This window comes from Brassica oleracea, chromosome C9 (assembly GCF_000695525.1).
Source record: "Brassica oleracea var. oleracea cultivar TO1000 chromosome C9, BOL, whole genome shotgun sequence".
Classification (NCBI taxonomy): domain Eukaryota; kingdom Viridiplantae; phylum Streptophyta; class Magnoliopsida; order Brassicales; family Brassicaceae; genus Brassica; species Brassica oleracea.
In genome coordinates, this window is record NC_027756.1 from 8,405,935 (window position 1) to 8,431,816 (window position 25,882).

The 25,882-nt window shown below is 37.6% G+C and overlaps 4 protein-coding genes and 1 long non-coding RNA gene across 9 annotated transcripts; 2 read left to right on the forward strand and 3 right to left on the reverse strand.

The window, feature by feature from the left end:
* The first annotated feature begins 2,297 nt into the window (after positions 1-2,297).
* LOC106319121 (purple acid phosphatase 5) lies at positions 2,298-4,392 on the forward strand. Its single transcript, XM_013757361.1, has 7 exons — positions 2,298-2,492; positions 2,573-2,782; positions 2,869-2,980; positions 3,064-3,290; positions 3,383-3,521; positions 3,605-3,947; positions 4,039-4,392. The coding sequence occupies exons 1-7, from the start codon at positions 2,328-2,330 to the stop codon at positions 4,244-4,246; spliced, it is 1,404 nt and encodes a 467-aa protein (XP_013612815.1). The 5' UTR covers positions 2,298-2,327; the 3' UTR covers positions 4,247-4,392.
* A 799-nt stretch (positions 4,393-5,191) lies between these two features.
* On the reverse strand, positions 5,192-9,516 carry LOC106318238 (transmembrane and coiled-coil domain-containing protein 4). Of its 2 annotated transcripts, none has more exons than XM_013756129.1 (15): positions 9,150-9,516; positions 8,987-9,058; positions 7,955-8,425; positions 7,682-7,850; positions 7,433-7,585; positions 7,217-7,314; positions 7,002-7,093; positions 6,861-6,931; positions 6,657-6,792; positions 6,499-6,558; positions 6,296-6,378; positions 6,155-6,231; positions 6,004-6,074; positions 5,861-5,918; positions 5,192-5,737 (listed from the first exon to the last, which is right to left on the reverse strand). In XM_013756129.1, the coding sequence occupies exons 1-15, from the start codon at positions 9,189-9,191 to the stop codon at positions 5,624-5,626; spliced, it is 1,767 nt and encodes a 588-aa protein (XP_013611583.1). In that variant the 5' UTR covers positions 9,192-9,516; the 3' UTR covers positions 5,192-5,623. The 2 variants fall into 2 exon arrangements, with proteins under 2 accessions (XP_013611583.1, XP_013611582.1); XM_013756128.1 differs by having other exon boundaries at positions 8,987-9,068.
* Positions 9,517-9,569: 53 nt separating this feature from the next.
* On the reverse strand, positions 9,570-12,663 carry LOC106318237 (zinc finger CCCH domain-containing protein 44). Its single transcript, XM_013756127.1, has 4 exons — positions 12,217-12,663; positions 12,052-12,131; positions 11,785-11,972; positions 9,570-11,715 (listed from the first exon to the last, which is right to left on the reverse strand). Exons 1-4 carry the CDS (start codon positions 12,519-12,521, stop codon positions 9,940-9,942), a joined length of 2,349 nt encoding a protein of 782 aa, XP_013611581.1. The 5' UTR covers positions 12,522-12,663; the 3' UTR covers positions 9,570-9,939.
* A 4,195-nt stretch (positions 12,664-16,858) lies between these two features.
* On the reverse strand, positions 16,859-19,127 carry LOC106317418 (probable serine protease EDA2). 2 transcript variants are annotated; one of them, XM_013755241.1, is made up of 11 exons: positions 18,954-19,127; positions 18,742-18,867; positions 18,501-18,656; positions 18,247-18,426; positions 17,971-18,141; positions 17,807-17,878; positions 17,501-17,706; positions 17,330-17,424; positions 17,177-17,251; positions 17,021-17,104; positions 16,859-16,953 (listed from the first exon to the last, which is right to left on the reverse strand). In XM_013755241.1, exons 1-11 carry the CDS (start codon positions 19,125-19,127, stop codon positions 16,859-16,861), a joined length of 1,434 nt encoding a protein of 477 aa, XP_013610695.1. The 2 variants fall into 2 exon arrangements, with proteins under 2 accessions (XP_013610695.1, XP_013610694.1); XM_013755240.1 differs by having other exon boundaries at positions 18,247-18,422; positions 18,497-18,656.
* Positions 19,128-20,800: 1,673 nt separating this feature from the next.
* Positions 20,801-25,485, forward strand: LOC106317765. 3 transcript variants are annotated; one of them, XR_001265227.1, is made up of 11 exons: positions 20,801-20,907; positions 20,994-21,408; positions 21,524-21,932; positions 22,063-22,167; positions 22,337-22,450; positions 22,723-22,804; positions 22,878-23,116; positions 23,208-23,285; positions 23,367-23,864; positions 24,696-24,898; positions 24,991-25,485. It is a non-coding gene; the product is annotated as an uncharacterized LOC106317765 (long non-coding RNA). The 3 variants fall into 3 exon arrangements; XR_001265226.1 differs by having other exon boundaries at positions 21,527-21,932; XR_001265228.1 differs by having other exon boundaries at positions 21,527-21,932; positions 23,377-23,864.
* Positions 25,486-25,882: the final 397 nt, after the last annotated feature.

The following is a 25,882-nucleotide window of genomic DNA, read 5'->3' on the forward strand; positions in this document are numbered from 1 at the left end:
TTTAGAAGCTGTGGCATCACAAGATCTTTGGATATGACACGCATTTTTCGGATTACCAGGTACCCTCAACAATATCAATGTTATTGATCGGTCACCAGTTTTTGATGACATCTTACAAGGTCGAGCACCTAAAGTAAAGTTCAAGTTCAACAACCACACTTATCGTATGCCCTATTATCTTACTGACGGAATTTATCCAAATTGGTCAAAATTTATCCAATTCATCCCACTTCCTCAAGGTCGTAAGGCATAGCTATTTGCTGAACATCAAGAATCCTGTAGAAAAGATGTCGAACGGGCTTTTGGAGTTTTGCAATCGAGGTTTGCAATTGTTAAAAAGCAAAAGTTTGGTGATGAAGATGAATAAGCTTTGTATGTTCTTCAATTTCTCAATTTATGTAATCTACTCTTAATGTATTGAATAAAAAGTTTTCAAATATTTTATAATATATTTTAATGTTTTATTCATGTATTATGAATATTTTGAAATTTTTTAAAATTATAATAAATATTATTATTTTATTCCTATGAACTCTTTCTTGAGGTTCACCAATGCAGAAAACAACAAATACAGTTTCATAACTATTCACGGACCCACCAAAATATATTAAAAAATCTTTATGATCCCCATGGGGGTTCACCAATGCTCATGCTCTTAGGAAGGGAGTGCTTAGAAAAAATTAGTTTAATAATCGGTAAGCCCCACCCAAAATGTAACGGCCGCTGTTTGATGCTCCCAAATAAGCGCCGCTGTTTGATGCTTACAGATAAACGTTGAATTATGTGGATTGTTTGTATTGTTCGTGGGCCGCCACGTGTCGGTGGGGTCAGCAATTGGTTTTTTCTTTTTTCTTTTTTAATCAGATAAAAAAAATTAAAAAAAATAAGCTCATGTTTTTTTTGAGGGGGATCTCTCCGGTCACAGCTCATGTTTTTACGGTAGATCGATCTCTTTTCCACCTCTTTTTTTCCTTGTAAATTGGATCTTTTATCGACGTAAGTGTTAAAGTTCGTCTAAAGGTTCTCTCTTTCTCGTTTGGCCGAAGCGGTTAGATCTGATTGTGCAGCGGATCTACATGTTGATTTAGTTGGTCTGGTGGCTCGTCAGACAACGGCTTGCTCTCTCTGCTAGAGGACAGTGGAGAGGCTCGTTGGACTTTGTAAATGAGTCATCGGGGCAAAGAATTTAGCACCATGGTTGTGAGGGTTCTCATCGGTGACAGATCTTTCTACGGGGATTGTGGTTTCCCTCGAGATGCATATTTTCAAAGCGAACCTTGGTGCTTTAGGTTTGACCTCGCTTGATTGTTGTTTCGGGCTCAACGTTGATACGTTAAAGCTTGGTCGATTTAGCTAACAAATCTCGAAAATCTTGATATTAGGTCAATATCGGTTTTGATAAATTCTACTTGACGTTATTGTCACGAAATGAGGGATCGACTACGTCCGAGAACTAAATCTGGACTTCGGATTAGTAGCTTATGTTGTAAACTCATATATCATTATTAAAGTAAAATTCTGTATAAATATTTATTTTGGCAAGACTGTTGAAATATATTACTAACTAAGAAATCATATATCAAAGTTAAAGTGTATACAAATAAAAATAAACTAAATATAATTAGAAACATTTTTACATCAATATATATATATTCATTTATCAAAATTAGTTTTAAGTGTACATTAACAAATACAAAACAATAGTAATACTAATCAAATAAAAATTTTGTTGATATTTAACTGATTAAAATTTTATTTAAAATTATCAGTCCATTTAGTTAATTAAAATTTTCATTTTTACTAATTGAAAGTATTTTAAATAAAACAAAAATATCCTAATTTATTATAATTTATATATTTCATATATAATATTTTAAATTAGGGTATAAGAGAGATATTATAGATAAATAATCATTAAATAAAATAAAAATATTTTATATAATTTAGATTGTTAAACAAAATAAAATAAAAACAATACATTTATTGTTTTATTTTTTTTCCAACCGATATGATGGAGGTAAAATATGTCAAAATGTAAACTGAGATTTTCTTTTAAAATAAAATAATATCATATTTAATTAAAAATATTTTTATATCTTCACAAGATTTGGAGATATACATAATATTTTATTTATTATCATAAATTTATATTTTTAACTCATTTTTCGTTGGAACAAAATCTTCTTCTTTTTTGAATAAGGAACAAAATCTTTTAAGAAGCATTTACATAGAATATACTCCAGTTAAGTCTAATATATATCGATCACATCATAACAAACATTTACAGAGTACAAAATACTAGCAATTTTGCAATAAAAATATTCAGCATGGGATTTCGTTTAGCTCTCGTTTGCTCAGCCATCGTGTTGCTAAGCATCTCCGGCTTAAGCCATGCCGGAGTCACCAGTAGCTACACCAGAGTAGCTGAACCTTCTGAAGAGATGCCACTTGAAACCTTCCCTCCTCCTGCCGGCTTAAACGCTCCAGAACAAGTACTTTCAAATTTATCTATATTGAATCAACTTCTACTTTTATTACTTAATACTTACGAAAACTCTTTCTCCTTTCTCAGGTTCATATAACGCAGGGAGATCACAACGGTCGAGGTATGATAATCTCGTGGGTGACGCCGATAAACGATGATGGTTCTAACTTCGTTAAATACTGGATCACGGATAGTGATGAGAGTACAAAGGAGAGCGCTGAAGCATCAACGTCGTCCTACACATACTACGACTACACCTCTGGGTTTCTTCATCACGCCACTATTAAAGGGCTTAAGGTTTAAATTTTTTTCAGTGTAATATGTCTATTTAAATAGGGTTCTTGAATAAATGAACCTTTGTATTCTTTATTCCTTGTGTGCAGTATGATACTAAGTATTTCTACGAGCTCGGAACCGGTCGTTCCAGTAGACGTTTCTCCTTCACAACTCCTCCAAAAGCCGGTCCAGATGTTCCCTATACATTTGGCGTCATTGGTAATCCACAGATTCACTTTTTTTAAACGAATTTTAGGGTTTTGGATATAATTTCTAAACTATAAGCTAATTTATTTTTATAGGTGATCTAGGGCAAACCTATGCCTCTAACCAGACATTGTATCACTATATGTCGAACCCTAAAGGCCAAGCGGTGCTTTTTGTCGGAGACTTGTCGTACGCAGATGACCACCCGAACCACGACCAAAGAAAATGGGATTCTTATGGCCGATTCGTGGAACCAAGTGCTGCGTATCAGCCTTGGATATGGGCTGCAGGGAACCACGAAATAGATTTTGCACCATCAATAGTAAGATCTGATATATATATATATATTTATATTTTTTTTCCATAGGAAATACAATCTTAGTTTTTATTGTTAAACCATTTAATGTTTTTCAGGGCGAGACTCAGGCTTTCAAGCCGTACAAAAACCGTTACCACGTTCCCTATAGAGCCTCGAAGAGTACTTCTCCACTTTGGTACTCAATAAAACGAGCCTCAGCTTACATCATCGTACTCTCCTCGTACTCAGCTTTTGGTAACAATCGACGATTCTCACACTACACTATTCCAATTTTTACTATTTACCACCTAATTTTCTAATGTGATACGGTACCACAGACAAGTATACACCACAAAACTCGTGGCTCGAGAGTGAGCTCAAGAAAGTAAACAGAGAAGAAACTCCGTGGTTGATTGTTCTTGTTCACTCGCCGTGGTACAACAGCAACGGTTATCACTATATGGAAGGTGAAAGCATGAGAGTCACGTTCGAGCCATGGTTCGTCGAAAACAAGGTTGATATTGTCTTTGCCGGTCATGTTCATGCGTACGAGCGATCAGAGCGTGTCTCCAATATCAAGTACAATATCACTGATGGTTTGAGTTCTCCGGTTAAAGATCCATCTGCTCCGATTTATATCACCATTGGGGATGGAGGCAACATAGAAGGAATCGCTAACGAGTAATAAAAAGAAACCATAATATATAGCATTCAATTTAAGCTTCTTTTTTCTTTTGTCCTGTTTGATCAAAGATGTTTGTTTTTCATGCAGATACACGTACCCGCAACCGAGTTACTCAGCTTATAGGGAAGCTAGTTTCGGACACGCTCTCCTAGAGATTAAGAACAGGACACACGCCCTTTACACTTGGCATAGGAACCAAGATGACGAGCCAGTTATAGCCGACTCTCTGTGGGTGAAGAATAGACATTTCTTGCCGGAGGAGGAGGAGACACTTTCCGGCGACTCGAGTGCCTGATTTGCTTTTGTTTTTTCTAGTTTTAATTTTCTTTTTTGTTAGGATTTTTTTTTTCTCTTTTTAGAAAAAATAACGTTAGACAGTGTTCTTTGAACTTTGTTATGTTCTGTTAGTTTTGTAAGTTTTATCTACTAGCTGTGTTATTATTTTATTCTAGAAATGATAATAATTCCAACACGTACAATACTTTATGTGCATATCCTTTTGACAAAACCTTAACGACATACAATATAAAACAAAATAATAACAAATCAACCTAATTGATAATCAATTACCAAAATTTAAACAGGAGATTCAGTATATTCCAATTAATATATACCAAAATATTGTTAAGAATTTGTTTTGAGATTCAACTAAAATCAAATTGATGATATATATAAGATGCAATGATGTAACTTTTTTGTTTTTTATATAAATAATATTTTGTTGGTTTTATATGTTAACTAGGTGTTTTTTTTTTTTTTTTTTTTTTTAAAACTTAATGTTTTACCCGGATATAAATCTACTTGTGTATGGATCACATCACACACAAGTAAAATTAATAAGTAAAATTAATTCATGTGTATTCAACCTCAAGTAGTAGATGATACCTTTCTTATCATAGGCACTCAGTTTTGGAAACGACGATCTATCTAATTATGTAATATATGTAGTAAATAATTTTTTCCGCATATTCAGGTAAAATATTTGAATTGTAAGAATAGAATGAAGAGGAACGCTACATTGCCTAACGTTCCTCAAAAATGTTACCATTTATGAGGAATATTTTTTCTTCTTCATTCCTTTTTTTGTAGAGAATTATATGCAAATTTATTTCTGGTTAATTTTGATAAGGAACTTCATTCCTCGTCATTCTCAAAATTTTATTTCTATTCTTTTTTTTTTCTAATCATTCCTAATGTTTTTCGATGGTTACTGGTCACAGTTACGCCCCTGGTTAATGTATAAAACTAACAAAATCTTATTTATATAAAAACAAAAAAAACTACATCATTGCGTCTTATATTTATATGGAAAGTTATTTTTGGTCCAAAATCTTAACAATATTTTGGTCCACACACGAATAGACCACACCGCACACACCGTGTGGAAACTTAGAGGCAAGATAAATATGTATTTTACCGTCTACTCACGCAAAAGCAGTCACCGACAGTGGATGGAAGGTTCTTGAAAAAGGCATGAGTGTGCATGTGGTTAATAGAGAATATCTGGCAATTAATGTTGTAACTCCTTATAGTTAGTTATCAAACATGTTAAAAACTATATGGCTTATTGCCATAGCGGTTGCATTTGATTTGATGTTAGTAGTGAAAATAACTATAAAAAATAAATAAATGAATAATAAATAAATGAATCATGAACAATGTTGGGTTTTAGTTAGAGAGTGTTTCGAAAAACAGGGTAAGAGTTGTCGAGTTCGAGTCTTTCAAGGATTTGCTGAGTTTTCCATAAGTAAGAGGAGTGACCTTCCACCATATCAGTTACATCCACCTGCAAAGTTAAGGGTATTAGATAGGTAACAATGAAGATGATGGTGATGAATCTGATATTTATATCATTCAAATTAACATGAACTGAAAATATATAAACAAAAGGAGAGGGAATGAGATGTACATCCTCGATCCCTGGGATACAGACCGGCTGGATTCCAGCTAATCCTTGAGCCAGGAGACTGCGAAAATTAAGAAAGGAAAACAAAAATTGGATTTTCAGGTGAAATTGAAGAGCAAAGTTTACAAAGGAAGGAAGATAAGTACCTTGCACGGAAAGCAACCCCGAGTGTCCAATCATTTGTGGCGTAAACGTTGATGAATCTTCCGGCCACCATCTAAGGTAACCGAACAAAAGACACAGTAAAGACAGAAACACAACGTATTTGTTTGCTAGAATGCGAAGATCTAGTATTACCTTTCTTACGTCTCGCCAGTTCTCGTTATTGATTGATATTGGGGCTCCAAGAAGAACAACTCTTTCCACAATCTCAGCTGTCGTGAAAAATGTGTCATGACAGGACTAGTAAAGAAACAGAGATATGCGAGCGAGATATACCGTTTTTCTCTGTCTCGGTCAGAGCCTGGAGGCACTTGAAGACGACACGCGCACCAAGCGAGAAACCCACGAGAGTCACTGGTCTGATATCCTCACAAATATTCCAAAGCAAAAACAAAAAATATTCAACCCAGTGACGTTTTTAATTGTATAAATCTGATGTATTTTTTTATCCAAATAATTGTTTCTCTGAAAATTTATACCTATTTCCTTGTAACCCTTTTCGAAGCGCTTCAGCAAGAAGTCTTCCTGCTTTGTCTGACCTGAAACAGGATAAATACGATGATGATAGTTATTAGTTGCAGTAATGGTTTTTGTATCATACTTTGCATTTCCATGCACTATATATATATTTTATTACCTGTCAATGGCGATACTCCATTTACTATCTATGAAATCAGCAGCTACTAAGATTGTTGCCGGCCATGCCATTGCTGCTAGAAGCGAGCTTAGTACTGTATACATTGCACCTTGTCTCATCAACTCCATAGCAACTCCTGCAACAATTTCTTGTCGCTGTTACCATTTATTCCCAGGGGAATAACAAAAAGTTATATAATATTACTTGAAGTAAGCCAATCCTGAATTGCAGTGCTCACTGCAATAATATTCTTGGATTCCCATATCACTGTGTACCTAACAATCAATTACGAGTTAGTAGGACGAGCCACAAAAATGTACACATGAAGTCAACAACTCATGTTACCTTTCCAAGTTGCTAGTTAAACCTTCCCAGGGCTTTACAAAGTCTTCTTCCTTAAACACAAAGCCAGCAACTAAGATCTCCACTGCTAATCGCTAATTACATCCGGATAGTGCCAAGCAAAGAGATTTCAACATGAAACAGAGACTATAAATGATTAGTCCCAACTCAAAACTATCGTTGCAGTGATCTAGTAGCAGAAGGAAATCGAAACTCACTCCTTGATTATGATTTTCTCCAATAGCTATAAACTCAAACTCTTCAATTTCCCCAGTTCGCCTCGCCATCTTAGTCCCAGCGAGCCCAGCTCCAGCAGCTGATCATGAACACATTCAGATGGAAAGCTTAAGATAAATCTGGTACATGATCACCACTTTTATCCATTGTCTTCTTTGAGTAAGCCAGAAAAAACTGTGGTATAGTCTTTACTTTACCTCCAAAGGATGCTGCAACAGCAACAGAACCAGTAACAGTTCCAGCAGCACTAGCAGCTGCAGCAAACCCACTGGCTCCAATTACAGGAACCAGAGTGCCTAGTGTTGGTGCTAATGCACCAAACCCTGCAGCTATTGCTGGAGCGGCCAATCCTGTTTCATAAAATATGTAAACCAAACTCTAAATCCTAACTCTTAACAGTTTCCAAAAACGTGGGAATGGATATTAACAGTTAGAAGACAACGTACCACCAGTGATAGCCATCAGAGTACCCCCTGTTAACGCAGCCGCTCCAACAATGCCTCCACGCTTCCATTTATCCCATTCACTCTCTGGAGACAAAGACTCTTCTTCTCCCTTATCGCCTGACTTCTGCAATGCCATGGCAGAACATGCAGCCATTGTCTCAACTCCTTCCTATAAATTACCACAATATGAAAATAGTTTTTAGCATAAGAAAATAAGGGAATCCATGATTGGAAGCTTAATATGAAACTTGAAAGGGTTTAATGCAAGCAAACCATTTGGATCCACTGAATATCAAGCCAAGTTGCAAGTAAGCGCAGAGCAACATGGTGACGCGCATCATAGCCTTTCCTACTCCGTGTACATTCTTCCTTATCCTCATGTTTATCTGCCAAGCAAGCAGAGAGTAGCTCGTAAAGAACGCTTATCTTCCTCTCATGGCTAAGCAATGCTGCTTCCTCAACAGGGTTCCCATCTTCAACAACGTCAGGATTGTGGCCACTATCTTTAGCTATATCCTCCCTGTGACTCTCTGTTTCCTTATCTGCAGCACCAGACTGAGCCTCGGGAAGGGAATACTTCTCACGGCATTCGTTTTCGTATTCCAAATGTTTCTCCTTCTTAGCTTCCAAAGATACAGAACCTTGCTGAATACCTTGAACCATAGCTTCAGCAGCTTTAGCTAAAGCGGTCTCTTTCTCCACCATATCACCAGAACCGTCATTATCCGAGAGTAACTTGATGAGCTACAAAGTTTTAACACACAAAAAAGAAGAAGACCTCAACAACTAGCCCTGGGCATAGAAAAACAAATTGAAACCGAACCGGTGTATCTCTAAAACTGAAAAACCAAAACCAAAGAAGAACCGAATGAACATCTAAATATCTACAATACATTTTATATATTTAATCCCTTAATTATATTTAGTTTTAAAATAATCAAATACTCTAAAAATATTATTTATAAATAGAATTACCAAAACACGAACTACCCGAATACTTTTTTGATAACATTCTTTGAATTATCCGATATTTTCATCCGTAAAACTCCGTAGTATCCAACATTTTTATACAAATTATCTGGAAATCGGAAGCGAACCGAAACTAAACCAAATTGACCCGAAATTTTCTGGAAATAGCCGATTCCTAAGTTTGTTACCTAAACCAAAAAACAAACCAAATTTTATAAATATCCGAACGATTTAAGTAGAACCTAAGGAGACCAAAAACTAAAACAACTGAGCCGGAACTAAACCGAAATCCTAACGTCTAGTGTGATCAAAAGACACGGGGGAAATTGGTCATACCGCACCGATGTGAGGCTTAGCCGGAGAAGAAGCAGCAATCTCCTCGATGCCATGCCAAGCTGAGGAATCAATCTGAAGACATCTGAAAGAGATGGTTTCGTCCTGATCATATATACACAGAGAAAAAAATGACTAAAAACGGTGTCGTTTCGGAGGGAATCACCTGAAAACGGGTCGGAGCAAGCCAGAAACTTCGTGGACCCATAGATCCTCGTCCTGGGAGATTGAATCACCGCCGCTGGTTAAGCCATGCTCAGAATCTCCGTTATCTCCGCCGTGATCAGTGACGAGTGGCTTTGTCTGGCTGATCTGCGCTTGGTTGAGTGCGATCGCGAACAATGCGCTTGCCGCGTATCTCTGCGACGGCGTTAAATTCGACGAAGCTTCCACCATCAAATCAGATAAATGTAATTTTCAATCGGAAAAAACAATCAACAAAAAGTTTCTAAATACGTGAAAGATCAATCGAAGAGAGCGAGCGAGCGAGTTCCTCTTGTTCAGTTGTTCTTTCCACTTGTCAGATTCAAACAAAAGAAACAAAAACGACGCCGTGTGATCAAGCAAATAAACAGATATGTGAAGCTTTTATGAAACGTTACACTTATCATATACTATATAGAATATGTGATGATCCCCTACAATGGTTTGATTACATCCACTGACAACAAATATCTTCCATCTTAATACTTACCCTAAGTACACAAACAATGTAAGAAATACACAAGACAGGAGGACAACGTGGAAAACCTAAACAGTCAAAATTATCAGGAAGAAACATTTGACCATATCTTCTTCATATGCACCACTCTTCTTTTTTTTTTCTGATGTGTAAGATTCCCTCACTTATTAATGTTCTGTAATAATCCTGCAAAAAAAGAGAGACAAGAGGGCACTGTCCACCATCCATCAGATGATCTATGCTAACCTGTGCCCTGGTTATGATACATGATCCGCTAAAAGTCCACGGGGTTGTTAGTTCGTAAATGCATTTGCAAATCATTTGTTGAGCTCATGGAGTCACCTTTGCTTACATCAAGCGCTGGGCTATGCCCTTCAACAGGACTGAAGCTATCATTAATGGAGTGGCGGGTTAACTCTCCAGGACCACGGTATGTGGAAGTAGGAGAAGGAAGACGCTTTTGGGACTCCATGGCTTCAACTTCCGCCAAAAGATCTGAGACTGACTCGTCACACTCGTCAGGTCCAGTCACAATGGGTTGCCACTCCGTGGTATCAGACGCAAAGTTGAATTTAAAGGTCGGACTAAAGAGATCTAGAAAGTCGATTTCTTGATTGTCTGTGAAAGACACCAAACCTGGGTTCGAATCCCACACATTTGAAGCACTGCTTGGAGTAGCAGCATTCCAGTTTTGCCCACATGACTGAACTGTAGCCGTAACCTGTTTCTCACCCGAACCGCTAAGGCCAGTTTCGTTTTGATTGCAAGCTTTCTTTACTGTGTTCCCATCTGCCTCTGTATGACCAACATTCCATCTTTCCTGTTGCGGTGGCAGAGTACAGTTTGAGTTTGAGTTTCCTGGAAATGTAGACAGCGAAAGCGAACAGATTATAGGGCTTTGTCCAGGCAAAGGACTGTCAATTTTCAATTTGTTACCCACAGCCTCCCTTTCACTAGAATGAGTGAAATCCAACGGGGTCTGGCTAAAAAGGTTTTCGCTTCTGTTGCTGGCGTCGGAGCCCCTTGTGATGACACTGTTACTGCTAGAAATGACACTCTGGTCGGTGGACACCGAGTTGGGGCTAAAGTCAAGTACTCTACTCTCTAGTTTAGCAACAGCCACACTCCTGTTTTCAACGTTAGCTATAGTAGCTGTCTCTTCCTGCTTCGGGATAGAATGATTCTGAAGCAACCCTGTTTTATGGAACTGCCCATTTAATGCGTCGGTCAAAAGTATGGACCTGTTCTTCTGTTCACCCAACCTCCATATTCTCAGCTCAGGTGGGAAGTGGCCACTCGAACTCCATTGCCGCAGGTTCATTAACGAAAACGGTCCATGAATCTTCCCATCTGGATCTCCATATAACCATATCATATTCAAATCCAACTCATCGATTGGCTTATTGTACAGAGCGGCACGTGTTTCGGCACTGGAAGGTCTCTGTGACTCTCCTTCTTGATGTTGTTCAGAGGCATTCAACCTATCATCGACCTGGAAGGACATAGTTTCAGTATCTGTAACCGGAGACCTTTCTTGATCCAGGAAGTGAGAATCAAGAATCTTCAACATTTCCAAGTGATCCACTCGCTCCTTCCCAAACAATCTCATAAGCCTAGGGTCACACACTATTTCCGAATCCTGAGAAGCGTTTTGTATACTATTCCGTCTCACATACTCTAGCACGAGAGTTTGGACATCGTACTTCGACAAGACGGAAACATCACCGTTTTTCATATACCTAACAAAGTCCAAGAGCTCATCTGTTGCCCAAGCAGCAGCAGCGCCAGTCAATGGTGCAAGTCTATCACCCAGACAACTCTTCGAATCCAATTTACCCGCTTCCATTTTCCTTAGCTTAGCACGACTTAACTTGATAACCCCATCATCATTTTCATGAAGCTGACTAGTAGTCCTTCTCTTAGACGGTTTCCATGGATTTTTCGCTTTGGTAAGATCATCTAACGACAAAGATAGCTTCTCTTTAAGAGAGACCCAGTAGATCTTAAAAAGATACTCCCAGCTGCCTTGATCGTCAAAGTCGACCTGAACCTGGACAAAATGTACATGTTAAACACATTGCAGAAGAAAAGCAAGACAAAGTCTCAGGTTCACTCGTACCTTTTCTTTGTTAGCTTCGGGTGCATTCTCAATAAGCATGATAGTCTTCATGCAGATCCCACAGAAACCTTTGTTCTCCCGTACAAGAACATACTCTGAGCTTCTAACGCATCTCTTGCACACAGAATAAGGACAAGTATAGCACATGTAGAAAGAATCCTTCTGACAAGCCGTACATATATGCCAACCTGAAAATCAAAATCAAAATCAAAATCCAAAAGACTTCATCTTGAAGAAGCTCATTGGTAATGTATCAAACTAACTTACCACAGTTCCATTTAGATCTTGATCTGAAGAATGCTTCGGTACGCTTAACACAAGCTGGGTGATAAACCTTTGGACATCCTCTGCCACATATTAAAGAAAAGTCCCCAATTTCAATTTTTTGGAAAGCAACGAATCTAGTAAGAAGTAGCTTGAACCTCAACTCACCTACGATCGCAGAGAACAAGACTACCTCCATCGAAGCACACGAAACAAACATCTTCGTCTTCTCTCCTCTTACTCGACACGGGAGAAGCTTTCCCCAGCGTTCTCGGCGGGCGTCCGCGTCTAGGCCGAGTCTTCTTCACGCAGCTCGAGTCCTCTTCTTCTTCCAGCTTCACATCCACATCCACATCCATGGAGCCACCACCACAATCGAGAGCTTCAACAGGCGGAGAAGAACCGTAATCGCCAGCCAATTTCACATCGGCGGCGCATCGATCGACGACTCTCATGAGATCGATCTCCGGCATCGATTCCGTTAAGCTCGTCCAAGAAAGTGACGAGATCGGGAGGGGGGGGGGAGAGTAAAGCGTAGTAACCCTAGGGGAGGAAGATTTGGGAATTGGAGAAAGAGAGGAGGTGGTGGCGTGTAGGGAAAGGAGACCATGTGATAAAATGGGAACAAAGGCAGTGAGAGAAACTGTCAGATGTGACAACGCTGTTTCCTCTTTTTGACTTCCTAGAGAGAGAGAGAGAATAAAAAAAAACAAGCTTTTTTAAAAAAATATTACCGCTGTCAAAAATGTATGTATAGTTGACCAAAAGTTAATATTTTATAAATATTAATAAAAGTATTAACTAATAAATAAAAAAGCTCGAAATGAATATATATATATATATATAAACACATTTATCAAAATGTGATACCAGTATCTAATTATGGTGATGGAATCTGATAAAGAAATATTTTTTAGAACGTAAATTTTCAATTACTGTGGTGTTTATTAAAATAGATAAAATTGTTCTTCTACAAGAATATAGTTATTTTAAAATTTTGTAATAAAATATTTTAGTTGGTAAAAGAGCTTCTCATGTGGCTGTTTCCACGTGGGCAAAGTTGATGGTAATGCGAGCCACGCGCATCTACTACCTACCATAACTAAATAAAAAATATTTAGTGGTACGCTTCGTGTTTTATTAAATTTTTTTTTTTTGTTTAAAACAAATAAAGTAGTGGACCAAAGTGAAAATGAAATTGAACTACTTTTTCGTGTGTGTTTCATACTTTCATGTCGTGGTCGTACTCGTAGTTTCCTCCTGTGGGTCTTTCTCCATCTGTGCCTACTAACCATTCATCTATCTTTAATTTTCCTTCGATTTCTTTTTTCTCTAAAAGAAAAATCAAATAATGTGTTGATGCTCTTAGCATAGTTGATTAGTTGACAAAAAGTTTAAACACTGACTTTATTAAAGTTGCAATGATTTTCTAGCAAGGATAATGTTTTATAATAAACTGGTTTTCAAGAGTTTTGCTTCTTTTTCTTATAATAGTGGGAGTTATATATCAAACTATATGTGTAGTTTTAATAACCAAAAATATCTTGCTCCACTAGGAACAAAACGACACTTGCAAAAGATGAGTGTTAAAAGAAACTCTAGGAAGTGATAGAAGATAGACCTAATTAGTTTTAATGCTTTCTGGTCTCCATGCTAGGGTAAGCTCTTTATTTTCTTTATACTAGAAGGTTAGCTTTAATTTGTATTCGCATAAGACTCTTTTTCTGAAAGAAATTTCGCATATAAGACAACGTAATCAATGATATAAAGATCAGAAGTAGGTATAACAGCCTATGAGAAACGTATAAATTGTATTATTAATATGATGATGACTACAATATCTATTTACACAAGAGTGACGAGAATCGAATACTGATGAGAAGATTAATAGCTGATACTAATTCTTGACATATCGATATGACATGAGCTATCTCGCTAGAATGTCATTGTTTAAATGTATTTATCTCGCTAGAATGTCATTGTTCAAATGTATTTAGCTGATACTAATTCTTGACATATCGTTATTGTTTTCAACGACGTCCACCTCTGCTAGCGGCGAAGTGGGTTTGCCAGACCCTCCATCGTCGCAGCTTGAGAAAACCTTTGGGTTTGACTTCGGCAAATCATATCCGTATGGCCTTCTCCTTGATTCTATCGGTTTACCAAGGATGAGGAAGTGTGTGAATTAGGAACTAAAATGTTGAAATGTGCTGTAACTTGTAACCTGTTGTTTCAAGGTTTGTTCTTAGAACAATCTTTGGAACTTTGTTGATTCTATGGGTTTTTTTAACTTTTTTGTGGCTCTTAGAATCAGAATTGCTCTTGAGCAAATGATAGTTCAAGTTTCTTCAAGTTACTTGTAATCAAACTTTCAATACCGATGTTAATGATATTTACACTTTTAACAAAAAAAAAAAAGTATTTATCAAATGTAAATAGGCTCACATTTGTAACGTGAGCAAACAGTTTTGACTTCAATGATAGAAACCAAAGGGATAGCTCAACAATGCCGTGGTTCCTAAGGCAAAGAAAATAAGCCATGTATCACAATTATTAAAAAACTGTGAAATGCTATGATAAAATTTATACAAGTCATACTGTTAATAAATAATTGTGAATAAATTTAAACATATAAATGGAAAAGTTGAAGAAATTTTGAAATTAATAATCATTTTCATTCCTTTACTTTTGTTGGGGAAAAAACGAGCGTTTACAAGTTTAGGGGAAAGGAAACCGATCATTCGTGCAACAAATTCAACGGTCTTTCCTTTTTATAGTAAGACATAATTACTTATTTATTATTCATCCGACATGGATTGACAAGAACCCACTCTATATACGAAGTGTATTATCATAAGAAAAGGATATTATATACAGAACAATGATGTAGCTCAAATAGTTTATTAGATTATTTATTGTATAGTTTTTTTTTTGGAAAGAGCATTTATATATCCCTTCGGATTCATTTAATCTATTCGAATCTAGATTTTAGATTTTTAGAGTTAGAAATTTAAATCGTATTCGGATATTTACAAATTTTGGTTTGGATTTGGTTCAAATGATTGCGGGGTTCGGTTCGGATTCGAGTTCAGATACCCATATTAATTATGTTTTTTTAACAAAAATTCAAATATACTTAAATCCCAAAATAAAATAATATAAAACATAAAAAAATTGAATAATGTAAGACTAAATATTTAAATTTACATAAAAATTAGTTCAATTTAAATATTTGGATGGAGAACAAATAAGTATTTTCAGTATTTTGAATATTTTATGTTATTTTAGGATATTTACTTGTGACTATGTTGATAATTTTTAGATATTTTCATATTTTTGAATATCTAATAGATATAAATTTTAAAATAATTAACATATTTAAATATATAGTTGTGATTTGGATATTTTTTATATCGAAAATATTTTAGTTTGGATCAGATTTGGGTCTTGTTATCAGGATATTAAATTTTTAGATTCATCTGAGTATTTAATCCGTTTTATTTTGTGTTTAGTATTACTTTCAAATCTAGTTCAGTTCGGTTATTTGGATCCAGATGTATTACTCATACTTACTTTCTTCTACTAATATGAAGCAAAATAAAATAAATGTAAAACAAATATTATTTGTTTATTTAACATACATAATTATTGGAATATACTTTAAAAATGCCAATAAAAATGGTTGAGAATCATGTTAATATTTTTGGGCATGTTTCCAAATTGAAGTAGACTAAAACTAGTCACGTGTATTTTTTTATAAAAATTTCTTGGTAACTATAATATAAAAATGATACAGTTGAGTGAAAAGTGTTAGAGTTGCGTGGAAAATAATGTGATCTCTTCACTCGGCACATGAATTCTATTTTTCAATAGATTTCACGAATTTTCTTTTCTTTTAAAACTTTTTTGATTTTTGATTTTTTTCCTATCAATCTGATTATGTTTCTAATTCTTGGTCTGATATGAAAACTCCGTAAAGAAAAATAATATATGGCTAAACTAAAGATCCGACTTTGTGTGTAGTATTTTTTACGACAATTTTCTTAATTCATAACCAATCATAATGATTTATTGTCTTCATGTACATAAACCTCAACCAAGGATAAGTTCGGCAAGATACGAAACTTTCATTTTATAAAAACATTTTCATTCTAGCATTTTAGTTGATGCGAATTTTAATGATTTTTTAATTTCTTTCTTTCAAAATGATATTATTCATTAGTTGTACTGAGAGAACTTAATTTCAGTAATACAAAAGTTAAAAATGCAAGAACTAAAAATGAGCTGATTAAAAAAAGTTAGCGTGAACACGTTAAATTGTCTGCGGTGGAATTGAAAAAATTAATATATGAACGCATTAATTGTTAAATGATTGTAAAACCGACATGTCATCATACTCAAAATTAAATTGATGTGGGGCTGTCACGTGTTCAATGTAGTATGAAAGCATTAAATGAGAATGTTTTTCTTTTAATATATATGAGATTTATAATTATAAACCTTAAATATTGATCAAAATAAATATTGTAAATGAGACATGGTGGTACCACCAATTTGTTAAAAACCTTGTATTGTAACATCGCAACCTGTGTTATAATTGAATAAGTTATTACGTCCTTTTCAACGACACGTACAGTAAATACTAAGTTGCTTCAAATGTATTTACTGCTTTAGGTTAACAGTTTCCATTCAAATTTGGTTTGCAAATCAGTACGTGGTAGTAAAGACTAAAATTTGTATACTGTAGTTTGTTTAACCAAACCATGACTTCTAGTTCTATGATGCAATGTTATTTAGAGCTCCTAGTAGATCAGCGACATTCAGACAACCACAAATCGATATGTTCTACCATCTGTTGCCTCACTTTGTTTACAACATCTGGTGAGCTGCAATTATTTGATTTACCTGAGAAGAAAGAAAGATCTTTTAACATTTTGTTGACTTTGAGACCAAAACACACAAGTGCTTATACCTTCGATGACCATTGGAGATTGAGGGCATCCTCGTAGATCAGTTCCATGGCCACAGTTATGGCAATCCATGATGTAAGAAGGCACTGCAATATTAATTTGTCAAAAAATGCACAAATTCGATACAGAAGTTAAAGCTTAGTTAAAACAGAATTTACATTCAGGAGATGAGGTCTGTTTGGAAGCATGACGCCATGGATCTTGTGACCCGTTTGTGAAAATGATTTTGGTTGCTGGAGATTTCACAAACTTTGTCACGTAGTAAATACTTACTTATAAACTAGCTTCGAGAAGGTTTTAATCTCACATACCCGCGATTTTATGGCCTCCATAGTACAGGTTTGTTGCATCAACGTCAGGATATGTACCTTTACCAAAAAGGCTCTTGCACAAATCCAAATGGTACCTAATAAAGTAAGCGAGATAGTTTAAAAAAAAATGTGTAGGTTTTTTTCATTAAAAGAGTGATTAAAGAATATTACTCTGTATTGATTTGCTGAGATCGAAGGCTATTATTTGCAGGTGCCACCTGGAAATATGCTAGTTCTGTGCAAACTTGGAACCACCATATCCGATATGTACTATCGGCGGTAACAACAGTGTTTCTAAGATGTTTCCGGTTATATGGTCTAACGTGTAGGCCCCAAACTTTCATGCAGTGGTCTCTAACATATTTAGAATATGTTTCCTACATTGCAATTAAACCGATTTACAAATGTCTATAGTAAATACAAGATGTTCATATCCGATGCGATATGAGGGTGAAAGAACAATGTGAGCTTAATTACCACTAAATCACTACCGTTCTTCTTTGCTTTAACAAGCGGGACACATAGTTTATCTGAATTTCCATATTGGAACTGCAAGATTTTGAGCAGTAAGTATCACTGATCACACAAGACTAGGAATAGGACATGAGAAAATGAGTATATATGGATAATCAAATCCTTACAGCCATAACCGCTGCATCTGCGGTTAAGTATAAGAAATCAACATCAACATGAAGCTCAGTGGCGTTAAAGAGGGCTTTCACCGCCTTTCTGTTTACTTTGAGCCCTAGTTCCAGGAGTTTATTAGTCTCTTCTAGTGCATCTTTGCATTCTTGACCAGCTGATTCACCAATCTGAAACAAAAGATGAACATCCAACACACATCACAGCCTTAAATCTTACAAAGAAAAGTGTTTACTTTCTTTCATTCATACTAGAAATTATGCTATTTATGATACCTGCTGATCAAATGCAGAGAAGTCATAGACAGCATGAACAACTGCAGAACTAGCGAGGCTTCCACAGGTCAAGTGAGGGAACTTGAGCCGGAACCAAGCACTTAAAGCTCCAGGATAAGAAACCCCGAAGAAGAACCACGGGTTGTCACTACTTCTATTCAACTTAACATTCAAAGCTTCCTGCATTAACAAAATCTATAAAATGAACACTCTAACATAATGATATCTATGAATGAAATGAAAGCAAAACTTGCCTGGTAATGTTGACGGAAAGCAGCCAAATCGAAAAGGGCTTGTTTGGACGAAAGGTATCTCAGATTCTCTGTAGCTAATGAGTTAAAAGGGTAACTTTTCCCATAGTACCTATGTTCTAATGAAACCACACCAGCTTCAAACTTCTTTGCTAATACCTAAATATAAATGTGTTTATGAAAAACATCAATCTCTTTTAGTTTCTTGTCACGCAAGGAATCATCAGGTAAATAAAATTATTACACTCATATAATCTTTAGCTATGCCACTGCAAGGACCTTCACCGCATATTATCATAAAAACAGGACCATCTGGAGCTCGGAAGTTGTCAAGATATTCATAGTATCTCTGTCTGAATTTGCGATGATCCTGGAGGGAAAAATAAATAAAGTTCTTGAATTTGGACAACAATGCAATGCAATGAATCTGATACTCTTATTTGAAAAATTACGTACGTGAGGAGAGTAATGATCTAGGGTTTGATTAAACCAATGCGCATCGGTAGTCAAGTAATAGTCTCTTGGGGAAACGTCATGAGAGACACTCCCAGAATGTAACAAGGCATTGGTCGAATAAGACAAAAACGCAGTGACGGTGGTGATCAGAATAAAACCGAGATCCGACGACATTTTCCGGCGATGTAAACCGATTTCCGATTTCCGGTTATCTTATCTGTTTGACTTTATTCAAACAATGTCAAAGCATCAACCGAAATCAAGGGAAGACCACTTTCTAAATAAAGAAAGAAATCAACGGCTAAAATGATCTCATAGTAATATCTGACGGATACCATCGTATATAATTAAGGAAATTGAGATCCGTCGTCGTAGTGGAAATGTGTGCTTAAATGCTGATAATTCAGGTTACTTTAAATAGAAACGATGGTGCACGAATTACTAGTGGATATCAAATATTAGTATGTAGCTCAAAAATAAAGAAAGAACATCAACAATTTGGAAATGAACTATTCTTCGGTTTGGGTTTATATGTGGGATATGGGCTATATAATCCTAACGTCGTATTGACGCGTAGGAATCAGGAGTACTAGTCCTTCTCCTGATTGGAAGAGCTACACTAAGAGCATGATTAATGGATCGGAGAGATTCTTATGGTAGGGTTCTTAGCAGAATATAAGAAACCGTCTCTTAACTTTTAATTAAAAAAACTAAGAACCGGCTCTAAAGAGATTTTCTGTCACTGATCGGACTGGATTAAATTTTTGGAAAAAACATTTCCCAAATAGGCCATTTTTGCTGATTTTTTTTTTACCACGGCTGCTTCACGCATATCCATATATGTATATGTGTCGCCTTTAGTTGTGTTAACACGGTTTATGTTTGCGACACCAGTTCCTTCAGTCAGTTTTCTATTCAATGGTGAAGTCCATTGACTCTTGTGTTTCTCCTCCAGCCGGAGTGTCTAGGGGGTGCATGGGTCATATGTGGGTCGAGAATATGCGTTGTTCTTTCCTATAGTGGTGAGGGCTGAGTTTTCTTCTCGGCTTTAAACAGTGACAGCTTATGTACGCTATGCTCCAGTTTCTTGGAATATTATTCCATTCTTTCTTTCAAGGTTTGAATTTACGAGAAGACTCCAAGATTATTATCGGAATGTTGTTATTTTCTCGGGCATAATTCATCTCGTCGATTAGCTTCTGCAAGGCATCGATCTGAGCTATTAAGCCGATGACAGCCTTGGTGGCCAAGGGTATTTCTTGCTCACTTTCGGTCATCATCACATAGTCATGGTTATCCCTTTCATTAATTCTCGCGTCAAACTGTTAGGATAAAATAAATTAGGTTCTTCGTGATACTACGAAAATATGAAGTGTTGTGCAGTAACTCAAGGATGAATATACCAAAAGTAATATTTTTTTTGTAGCTTTCTTAATTAAAATGCAAAAAGAATTAAAACATCACAAGCCATAAGCTTAAGTTTGTTTTGGGCTGAGCCCAGTGTTTTAATCTTGAAATAACACATATGACAGGAACTAATAGCCGAATTGATTTTGAAAGGTCCTTGAGTTGAACTTTTGGAAGGGGAAGTTTGTAGAAAGAACGAGTCTGTGGATTCCTTTGGTTGCTCCGCCTGAGATCATGATTTAAGGAACCAGAGCTGTGACATCGCTGACGACGCTCTTGGGTTTGCATGTCGGATGCTCTGTAGGCGATTACGGATCTGCTTATCAATCAGAGAGATGATTGCTTCCGGCGGTTTGAAGGGCTGTCGATGGAGTCTTGAGTTTCGCTCTGTCCAAAGCCAGTAGATTACAGCCTGAGTTGCTAGAAGCGTGAAGCGCAAGTCCTGAAGTTGAGCGACAATATCATCCCAAGAGGTGAGAACTTGAAGATCACACCGGTATGCTATCCGCCTCCAGACGCTTTCACTGTATCGACACTCAAAGAAGAGGTGATATCTACTCTCCTGAGCAGTATTGCAGAGTAAACATAAGGGATCAACATTAAGACCCCATCCATTTAACCTGTCTCTTGTAGGACAACGATCAAGTAGGACCAACCAAGTAAGGAAGTTGTGTTGCGGGATGCTGTAAGAGATCCAAACGATCTTAGCCCAAGGAACAGTCGGCTGGGAACCTTTAAGATAAGTGTATATCACGCCTGTTTTGTACCTTTGTTCTAGTCTTCCATCAACCACCCATTCATAACCATCCTCCACTTCTGATAACTCCACCGTGGTCAAGTGAACCTGTAGTGCTAATTGGTTCTCAGTTCTTGCTGCAGGTAGATGCCAACGCCCCACGGAGAAGCGTGATGCCACAGTTGCTATCTTTGGGATACCAAGACGCGAAGTGCTGGCGTTCAGAAACTTGTATAGGTTTCCAAAGGGTGACCAATTATCAAACCAAAAGCTCGTGTTTTCCCCATTGCCAATCCGACGCTTGAGGAGCGGGTAAATGATATTACGAGCCTTGATCATCTAATTAACTAACCAAGAGTGATTGCTTCTTGTGTTTATGATCCAGTAGTTAGCTAAGACACCTTTTAATATTACCTCTTTGAACCAGCAGACCCACACCGAATTCGGCCGAAAGAAGAGTAACCAGACGAGCTTCAATATACATGCCAGGTTCCAACTATGAAGATCCTTTACCCCCAACCCTCCTTCATCCTTAGTAAGTGTTACCGTCTCCCAACTCACTCTTGCATTGTTATGCCCCTCACTGGTACCTTTCCATAGAAAAAGACTACAAAGAGAATTAATTCTGTTAATACATGCCTTTGGCAGGATAAAGCTAGAGCACCAGAAAGTAGTAATTACCGAGATGACTGTTTTTATCAAGAGCAGACGTCCAGCAAATGACAGAGCCTTTGCAGACCAAGCAGAGAAACGTTTTTTGATCTGTAGTATAAGAGGCTCGCAGTTCTGCAAGTTGAGCTTCTTACTAGTCAATGGCACCCCAAGGTAACGCATAGGTAATGTTCCACAAAGCATACCCGTAGAGGCTTGGATAACTGCAGTTTCTTGGTCTGTGATTCCTGATGCAAAGAAACTAGTTTTCTGCATACTTACCGCCAGTCCTGATCTATTTTCAAACTCTCGCAGAATCTGAAGGACCCTTTGTACCGATTCTAACAACCCATCTATGAAGATCAAGAGGTCGTCAGCGAACGATAGATGAGTCAACTTCGTCTTGTGGCATTGATGATGGTAAGTTATGTATCCAGTTCTTGCTTCTTTATCCAACATCAAAGACAAGTAGTTCATGGCTATGACGAAGAGGTAAGGAGACAGTGGGTCTCCTTGCCTTAGTCCCCTTTTTCCTTTGAAGAAACCCCTCACTGTTCCATTATAACCAACAGTAAACGATGTTAAACAGATGCAAGCTCTCAGGAGGCAAATGAATGGAGGCGACAGGGCTAGGCTTTCCAACGCTGTGAATAGGAAGTCCCAAGATAGAGTATCAAACGCTTTTGCAATGTCAACCTTTATGGTAATCTTCCTGCTCCCTTTGTTTTTATGATAACCGTTCACTAGTTCACTCGCCAAGACCGTGTTTTCTACTAAAAGTCTTCCTTCCACAAAAGTCGTTTGGTTTGGTAAAATGAGATGGTGAAGGATAGGCTTTAGACGTCTTACCAGTAACCGAGATATGACTTTGTAAAGTTTGTTTAGGCAAGAGATAGGACGATAGTCTGAGATTCTAGAAGCACCAGTGAACTTGGGAACCAGTGACAGAATTGTTGAGTTGGTGGTTTTTGGCAGGAATCCTGAATTAAAGAACGCTTGAATGGAGCTGATACATTCTGTGCCTAGCAGTGACCAAGAAGCTTTGAAAAATCCCGAGGTTAGTCCATCAGGATCCAGCGCTTTATTGGGATTAAGTGAGAACATAATCTTAGTAATTTCCTCGGCTGTAGGCATCAGTAAGATAGATGCAATCTGTGGTTGGTTGCACACAAAAGGAGTGAGACTGTGAAACCAATGGGGAGGAGAGTACCAAAGAAGTGGGAGAAGATCAGGCCCAAGGACAGCTTTGAAGTGAGAAATGGTGTGGTCACTCATTTCCAGAGGATCAGTGATGATAACCCCTGACAGTAAGAGGAACGAGCAAATTGCATTGTAACTGGCTCTTGCTTGACACACCCGCTGAAAAAAGGTAGTATTCTGGTCGCCTTCTCTTAACCATGTTATCCTTGACTTCTGCTGAAAAAACATTCCTCAATTTGCCTCAAAAATTACCATTTCAGGTTCAGCTCATGTTCTACAACAAAAGTTTCTGTAGTGGGATTCGAAAGTGCCTGTACCTGCGCAAGTTGAAGCAAACAGTAAGATTCCTTAACTCTCTTTTGGATGTTTGAGAAATTTTCTTTATTAAGAATTTTGAGACTCCTTTTTATATTTTTTAGCTTCCAACAGAGAGAGGCAAGGTCCACAGACACGCTTCCGGCGAGCAACCAAGCATCAGTAACAACCTCCAAAAAGCTCGGGTGTTTGGTTAAGTAGTTCAGGAAACGGAAAGGTTGGGTTCCGGCTTTGGGGAGTTGGACTACAAGGTCAATAAGGCAGGGAGAGTGATCTGAAGGGGCTAGGGGAAGAAAGGTAGCAGTAGCATTTGGGTAACTGGTAAGGCAATCACTGTTTATCAAGCAACGATCAAGTTTCTTTGCAACTGGACTAACTTCACATTTGTTTATCCACGTATGAGGAGGCCCATAGAACCGAAGATCAAAGATTCCCATCTGAAGTAAACAATCGCGAAATTGGAACATTTGAGAAGCGTGTCTACTATGGTAGAAGGAAGAGTGATCATGGCTATGAAGGATCTGATTGAAGTCTCCTCCTATCATCCAAGGCCTTGAGTCTAAACCATGAGCTAATTGCAAGTCCAAAACCTCAGCCCAGAGGTCTATTCTTTCTTCAGTGAGGTTAGATGCATAAACAACATAGTAGATGGTAGGGGAACAATTTGGTAGCTCTAGTTCACAAGTGACCATCTGCTTTGATGGAGAGATCACTCTGACTTTAGCTGGGTCCTTCTAAATAAGCACAATTCTTCCATTATCATCAGAAAGGTGGTTTGAAAAATAATGTCAATCTCTACAGAGGGTAGACATCAAGCGGGGAAGAGCTAGTTCCTTATTATGTGTTTCAAGAAGAGCACCAAAAATGGGTCTGTGGCTATAGAGCCAATCCAAAAATGTCTGATGTTTCGCCGGATCATTTAAACCACGGAGGTTCCAAAAAAAAAGTTTCGCACTCATTAGGAGGAAAAAGAGGGTTCCCCAATAGACTGGAGAGAATCAACAACAAGAAGTAAAGGGAGAAAAGGGTTTTTTGGGGGGATTCAATGAAAGGAGAGTTTTGGAGATAACGCAAGGTACCAACATCTGGGAAAGGAAGGGAAGAGGCAGGTTTTGATGATTGATAGGATATTTTTGGAGGCGCAGAGGGTGAAAAGGTGGGTGAAGAACGGGTTCTTTTAAGTGAGGGTTTAAGAGGTTTGTCAGAAGGACTTTCAGTGGTGGATATAGGGAATTTAAGGGCAGAGGGATGGGCAAAAGAGGGAGTTTTGAAGGCTGAGGGGCTAGTAGGGAGAGAGATGGATTGAGGAACAGGAGGGGGGTCAGTAATGATGGGTGGCATAGTTTTCTTAACAACATATTGTTTTGTCTTAGCAGAAGGGATAGTTGTCTTTTTTGAGGAGTCTGATGTTTTTTGCTTTGCTTTTTCACCAGGAGCTCTGGCAGCAGGCTCCTTAGGAGGAGTGAAAAGCAGACAGTTGCAAACTACATGACCCAGCTCACTACAATGGGAACACTTTGGAGGCAGCCAGGGGTAGTCGACTTGAACCTCAACAACTTCACCACTCTGTCTTTCAAATTCAACGACATTCGGGAGAGGCTTAGTTAGATCAACTTCAACCTTAACATGAGATAAGGTAAGGCTGACAAGGTTCAAAGTAAAATCATCTGTTTCTTTGCGCTCTCCAATTAACCCTGCTACCAGACTAAGACCTTGAGTATATCGCAGGTCAAGAGGAACACCGGTGAGATGAGCCCAGATCTTTATCGAGCTGAGAGGAGGCGTGGAGGAGGAATGCACTGATGACCATTGGGCGGTATGGAACATTGAATCTCCCACGTACCATATGTTTTTATCCAATATCTTCAGTCTGAGGTAATCATTGGGAATTCTAACCAGCACTGAGCGTTGCAAGGGGTTATTATGCATCTCAAGTCTCCTGCCTTTACCCCACATATGACTAAGGACGCTTTGGATATGTTTAAATGGTGGAGGGCACCCGTTAAAGTAACAAACTATAAAGTCTTTGTGAAGCTCTGCCCCCTTTTGGAAAACTGAATCAGGGATGAGCACACGAGGCCGTCCAGTCTCAGAAAAAGAAGCAGGAGCCAGTCACTTGAGAGATTTATCACCTCTCAGTCGAAGAGTTTCTACAAGAGAGGGAGAAATGGTATGGGTCTGAGGAAGGGGATTGGGAAGCGAGGCAGTTTGGGCTGGGGGAGGAAGGGATGGGAGTGAGCACTACAAGAAAACACATGATTAACGACGAAAATTAACGAGGAAAAACAATCCTCGTAAATTTGCGTCGAGTTTACAACGAATTTACGTGAAAAACTAAAGTCATCGTTATTTCCTCGTAACGTAACGACAAAACTGTTTCGTCGTAAAGTGGATGTAACTTTACGAGTATTTTACGAGGAAAAACTATTTCCTCGTAAATACGACGTAAACTTTGCGTGGTATTTACGAGGGAATAGTTTACGTGTATTTAGCGAGGAAATTTTTGAATCCACCAACTTTATAGGTGTTACACGTTTTTTTTGCCCACCTAATTAATTTTCGTCGTAAATTCATAGCAAAATTACAACTACCAGATTCGAATTTTCCTATAAATATGGAT